Source organism: Etheostoma spectabile, chromosome 2 (assembly GCF_008692095.1).
Source record: "Etheostoma spectabile isolate EspeVRDwgs_2016 chromosome 2, UIUC_Espe_1.0, whole genome shotgun sequence".
NCBI classification, from domain to species: Eukaryota; Metazoa; Chordata; class Actinopteri; order Perciformes; family Percidae; genus Etheostoma; species Etheostoma spectabile.
In genome coordinates, this window is record NC_045734.1 from 17,496,553 (window position 1) to 17,503,229 (window position 6,677).

At 37.5% G+C, this 6,677-nt stretch overlaps 1 protein-coding gene across 2 annotated transcripts in view; it reads right to left on the bottom strand.

Annotated features, from left to right (window-relative positions):
- septin9b (septin 9b) overlaps positions 1–3,450 on the bottom strand; it is a 79,708-nt gene extending 76,258 nt beyond the window's left edge. The window contains exon 1 of one of the 2 annotated variants that reach the window (XM_032500247.1): positions 3,189–3,450. In XM_032500247.1, coding sequence (XP_032356138.1) covers positions 3,189–3,210 — 22 coding nt within the window. In that variant the 5' untranslated portion in view covers positions 3,211–3,450. Of the gene's footprint in view, positions 1–2,661; positions 2,756–3,188 lie in introns of those variants that run through there. The other variant, XM_032500258.1, reaches the window with a different exon arrangement.
- Positions 3,451–6,677: the final 3,227 nt, after the last annotated feature.

Genomic DNA, 6,677 nt, shown 5'->3' on the forward strand with positions numbered 1-6,677 from the left:
GATACAATCTCACTGAAATTCAATTTGTGTTTGGATCCTGATGGGACCGGTTTTATGAAAATTAAATATTCTCATTAGAAGTACATCCCCAGTTTAACATCAACAGTAAAAATACAGCTAAGTCAAAAATGGTAGTGTGTGTGGGCCAAAGTCTGCACATGTCAGCCACTACAGTAAATCTAATCCAGCAATCTTAATCCTGGCCATTGCCCCCTCTAGTGTGCCGAAAAGCGTTGAGATGTTGAGTCATTGTAATAATTAGTCAATTCCTTGTATAATTTGTAGAAATGAGAATGTTTCTCCAAGACATTCACCATTGTGAAAGTCAGTGTATGTGTAGTCTATAGTTCTAACATGAGGACCTAAAAATACCACATCTGTCAGTTCCATCCACAAGTCAACATCAAGAATGCTTCCCTGAGTTTTTATCAAATCTTCTATTAAAGACGAGAAGTTCAACAAATCCACACAACAAGCCCCCAGCAAATGTTCACCACAAAGGAGTCTATTGAAACTGAGGACGAGCCTGTTTTGAAAAATGAGACTATATAGCACAGCTGACTGGGATCTCTCATGCGTAGGAAGATAGAAAGAAAAAAGGGGGGAGGAACAGTGCATTTACTCCACTGGGACTCCTTGTTCATTTCAGGGTCACATTACTTGAAACTACAGAACAACGTGGGTACATCCAGTTCATTAAGCCCAACAAGCTCCGGGTCTCACCGGACTTTCCTAAATGGGAGCACACAAATTTGTGCTGGTCATCTGAGGGACGACACAATGCTCCCACTCTGGGAGAAAGATTTAACATGAGTGACTGGGGAAAACATGGATCTAATGCACTCTTCCCAAAAAGCATGTGGAGTATTTTTTTTAAACATAGTTTTTAAGTTGTATTAGGGTTTTTGGGAGATTTATATGTAGTTTTTGGACATTGTTATTGAGGTTTTGTACTGCTTTTATGGTATATACTTTAAAAAAAACTATAGATGGAACATGTTTACAACAACATAAGCCGATAGAGATGTGATATAAAAGGATTTTTTTACACCAATGTTCTTGGTCTGTACTGACCATTTTGACAGATGAGACCTGCTCTCGGTTAAACAGCATCACAATTGCAAACATCTGTTTTCTCCAGTATTATCACTCTTTGAGACAGCCCAATCAAACTAGATATTTTGCTTAAAATAAATTGACAGATACAGTATGTAGACAAGACTAAGAAAGGCTCCCCATGTAAAGCATCTTCGCCATCATACTGCTAATTGGATTCTCTCTCAGTCCAGCCATGAAATCCTCCAGCCTGACAAATAATGTGACACCTTACGGTGAACGATGGTGCGTGGAGAAACTGCTGGAGCTACTACAAGCTCTATGCTGAGTCAGGATGCTCGGTCTTACGGTTAGTCTTTGCTTGGAGACAGATCAGACTACAAGTCATCCTAATGATCAAAATACATTATAACCTCAGGATGCAAATACAGTCGACAAATAGCTTTTCCAAGCCTGCTGCATGGATTATTACATCTGGACTTTCTTTGTATTCTGGAAAAAGTTTGAAAAAGCAATGATACAACCAGAAAACTGTTGACACAAACTGGAAGTGACAATGCCATTGATGTTGCCTTCTTTGCAGTCTGACCAGCATCTGAACTAGCAATCTGCCACTGGATAAAGTCAAACAGCAGATAGTTTGTTAGTTAGTTTGTTTGCTGTTTCAGTGCAGGTGCAGCAGTGAGCATCTCCAGAGACAGAAATTGACAGATAGTGATAGGAATCCTTAAACAGGCCAGCCTTCAAGTCTACGTATGACCTTTCCCACATTTCTGTTCCCTGAAAGGTCAAGCACTAATTGCTTACGGCTCCAGACTGTTGCTGTGTTTGTTGCTTTGTACATGGCTAATACTTTAATAATACGATTTTTATAAGATTTGTTTTAATGAAACAGCACATACAGAAATTTAAAAACAGAGACTTGAGATTTGGACTTGAGTAAGACAAAATTGATGGTTGTAAAACTTAATTTACTTGTAACTTAAAAAACACTGAAACACAGTCTCAGGTTTTGACATGGTAAAATGTATGCATTGCATCTTTAACTGACTTGGACATATCTCCAAACATCTTTAAAAGAAATGTGGATATGAGCATATTTTATCGTATTGTGGTCTTATTTAAGTCTTTATGGCATGAATAAAGATGAAACGTTTTTCTTCAAACTCAGTGTTACAATGTTTCTTGTTTTCAACACAAGCCCCCTCGCATTAGCTTGTGCCACATTTCTGAGTCTGTTTAATCTAGAGCACTATATTTTTCTCCCTAGAGCCAATCCTGTGTTCCCAAATGTTTATAGAGTGGGAACACACAGATGGGGCCTGAGCAAAGCCAGAGATGTGTGTACACACACACACACACACACACACACACACACACACACACACACACACACACACACACACACACACACACACACACACACCAACTATATTATGTCAAACATGCACAATGCAGAAGCAGCCATGAGCAGGCAAAGGCATGTAGACCTACATTGACATCATTAGCAAGCAAACGTCCAAAATGTTTGTTAAAGCCAAACACACACACACACACGCAGCATTATGAAGAGAGCACAGCCTGAAGGGGCCAGTGCATCCATACAGAAGGTCAGGCTGAGAAGGACAGATGATGACGCACACCAGACTTTAATGGCCAGGGAACCCTGAGGTTCTCCCCCGGGTGCTGCACACTCAGCCTACAAACAAACTGGCCCAAAACAACAGAGGGGCAAGAGTGACAGAGTTTGGCAAGTTCGGTAAGTGATGAAGACAACTTAAGAAAAACAATAATAAAGTTTAAAAAGAACATTCAGCAATTCTATTTTACTAGAGTCTTCTAATGGGTAACAATTATTGTGTGACAAACGTCATCAGACATGTGTCCAAACTTAAGCCTAGGTTGATTTAATAAATACTATGCTATACTCATATACATATTGTGTGCAGTACTGCAAAAGTATTTTATAAATCAGACTTAAACATAAAAACGAATAGTCACATTCTTTATAGCCTATATAATTCATACTTGTAACATTTTTAGCAGAGTTTAAATCTGATAAAATAAGTCTAAATGATGCAAAATAATATTACCATATCCAGTGTATTTTAGCATTTTGTAATCATCTGTACCTGAACTGGGAGTCTTCTTCATGCTCTGGGTTGCTGCTGCTCTGCTTTCCTCAGTTGTCAGTCAAATCAGCGCTTTGGTCCTCAGAGGAAACCTGCGTCCGTTTGTCTCGCGTCCAAAGGAAAACTGGAGTCGACTTTGTTTTCTCAGTTTCTCCGCACTTGTTCGTTTGCGGCTTGCTCCCAGTGCGTGATGACACCGTGACTGCAGGCAGCGCAGATGCAAAAATGCCGTGTGATCCGCTGAGCTCGATGACGTTCACTTTAGTTGAGCGTCTCGAGACCACACGACCGTGGTAACGTAAATGTGAGCTCATGAGGGTGCATGATGGAGGGGGTGAGTTCCACTGACGCGCTCTCGCGCACAGATCCCAATTAGAAATAACTTTCTATTTATCTATTTATCCAGTGTATAGGGCTACATAATTACTATTCAAAATAATTATAGGTAAACGCACACGCGCACGCACACACACGCACACACACACAGCATTGATAACAATTAGTTGTTTAATTTATGTAGGCCCATATGAGCATGTGAAAAGCTAGGGATTTCACTTCATTGATTGAGGGGAAGAAGACTTAAGCACCGGAGAATGAAGTTCTCTTATGCTGTGGAAACTTTATCACCACTTTGAGAGGTCTATACTCCCAAACTGACTCATGTTCTGCTCAGACACTGATAGCCTGCTGATGCTCTCTGTGGCTGACAGATGCACTGAGCAAGCATACTGCAGCGCTACTCAACGTTTACTTTGTTGCTTATTAAATATATGATTGAATGCCATGATAATCAGTGGCACGTTCACATGCGTAGAAGCAATGGTGGAAGAAATAGTCAGATCCTTTACTTAAAGTTGCCTACTAATAACACACTGTAAATAGTCCGGTATTGATAATGTCACGTAAGTAAAAGAAATGTACAAAAAGTATTAAAAGTAAGATGCAGAAAAAAACCTTACATTTTAGAAACTGGAAACGACCAAAACACTTCTGTCAATTAACAGAGTGTTTAATCGGCTAATAATAATAGTACTAATAATAATAATAATAAATAAATAAATAAATAAATAAATAATGTATACTCTTTATTGCTCCCCAATGGGGACATTAAAATTTACACTCAACTGTTATTACACACAGGTCTAAAATACCACATATGCTCAGAACCTATTCATGCACTAATGGACAGATGTCAGAGTGAGTGTAAAAAGTACAATATTTCTCTCTGAAATATAGTGGAGTAAAAGTAGAAAGTGGCATGAAAAGAAAAGAAAAGGCTCAAGTAAAGTACGAGTACCTCAAATTTGTACTTAAGTACATTACTTGAGCAAATGTACACATCTCACCACTGCGTTGCAGTAAAAAGACTGTCCAATGCTGCCTTCTTCTGGTTAAAAGGGAGACTGGCAAATATACTTAAATATACAATGGATTTTACTCTAAAGAAAGAAATTAAAAAAACATAGATTTTGTACGACAGAGATATTAGGATCTTAGGCTATCATTCAAAAAATCTTACTTGTTAGGACAGTTAGGAAGTAATCCTGTCAGCCTTGACAGTGAGCCAGCATGCATATTAGCATTAGCAGCCACCTGGTGCATCAAAATGGACATGACAAACGTTTCTGCTACATTACACTGGACAGACACACATCTGCTCCTCAGGTCAACGCATTCATATTCAATTTGACATTTCTAAAAATCTTACTGTGTTCATACTATATATAGATAGGCAAACAGTGCCCATTTGAATACATTATACATACATTTATACTGCAAATAATCATGTTCATAATAATAATGTCATGCTTATACAATTATAATATAGTTTCTTGTATACAAGAACCATTCACAAGTCAAATGAGGATGTGTTTTGCAACAAAACATAATGCAAAATGCAAAAAAAACAAAAAAACAATTGAAACTGCAAACAATAGAAATGCAAAGAAGTGCAGAGACCGAGTGGCAGATGGACTAACAACAACAACTGGGACACACATTGTGACACAGTTAATAAAGTAGCCTTTTGTTACAGGTGTAACAGCTCAAAAGCAGACAAGGATGCAACATAGTTTCAAGTAATCTTATGGTCAAATAATAGGCTAACAGTCAATAACAAGAGAACAACCACATCAGGGCACACAGCATCAATGGACTGAGTAATTGGTTTTAAAAGTTAATTTTTTTATTTGTATAACTTGACATGTGGTCCAGAGTCAGTTTGACTCTTGTATGTCAGCTCTTCAATTACAAAAGGACAAAAAAAAAAGGAAATTTATAGGGGTCATTTTTAAAACTCTATACATGTACATGTTAAACTTGACCATTTCAGGTAGCGTATTAATTCAAAAGCGAGTCATCTAATCATCAAATAAAACCAATGAATTAAGACAAAGGCAGCAGTGGTAAAAAAGAAAAGTAACAACGGGCAGAGGATAGACAGCAGACAGCTTCTGGAGAACACAGATCAGACAAAAAGAAGTCTGCAAACAGGTGGTTTTGAACTACGGTAAACAATGGCCAGGAAGGAAGCTTCAGTTAAAAGGTGTCACACAGCTGTAACCATCTTTCAGTATGTATTCCTCTACAGACCAACACTCACACCAAATCCCACCACGTTATTTTGGTCAATAGCTCGAGGTGTGACTACCACAGAAACAGCCTAAGTGTCATGTGAACTACATTAGATGTTACAAGCAAATGTCTTACCAAGTCATAAATAAGATGAACTAAAATCACAAGCAGTTTCAAGGAAACAAGTCTACGTGCAATCTGGAGTAGAAGTGAGTTAATTTAGTCTAAAAATAATTAATCAAATGTGAGTTAATCTTTGTTGCTTTAAAAAAAAAAGCTCTACATTTGTTTTCAAATTCATACGCACACTCAAATACCACAGATGAGGAAAAAACGCTTTTGTTCTCAAGGCAAAACATATGACATTGTTCAGAAACTGCTTTACAAAAATCCGTTTGTTTGACTTTACAACCTCATGTACAGTACAATGTATGCCATATATTCACAAGAAAAAAATATAAAAGCAAAAACACTAAATCAGAAACAAGAATTATCACAAAAACTTAAAACATTAATTTCCTTACTAATAGCTTTTAATTTACGGTAACAATTATCATCACCACCTTTTTTACCATCATCATTCTCATTTTTAAGTTTTCCATTTAACATACTCATTCCTAATTAACTCTATTATGAATTTATGGTTATATTAGATGTGTATCAATATATTATGTGAGAACATATAGACGTGCAAACCACCGACACATTTGCTCTTGTGGTTACATGAATGTGGTCTGAACCCAAATGTACTTCTTCACAGCTGTCATAAACAACTTTCAAAAATATAGCCACATATTGTGTCTTATGGAAAATTGAATCAACTCAATAGTCTGACTGAATAGACAAATACGATTTCAGCCTCCTCCACCAGTGTTGCATCTCTTACCTGCTCATCATACAGCCTAGTTTAAGCGC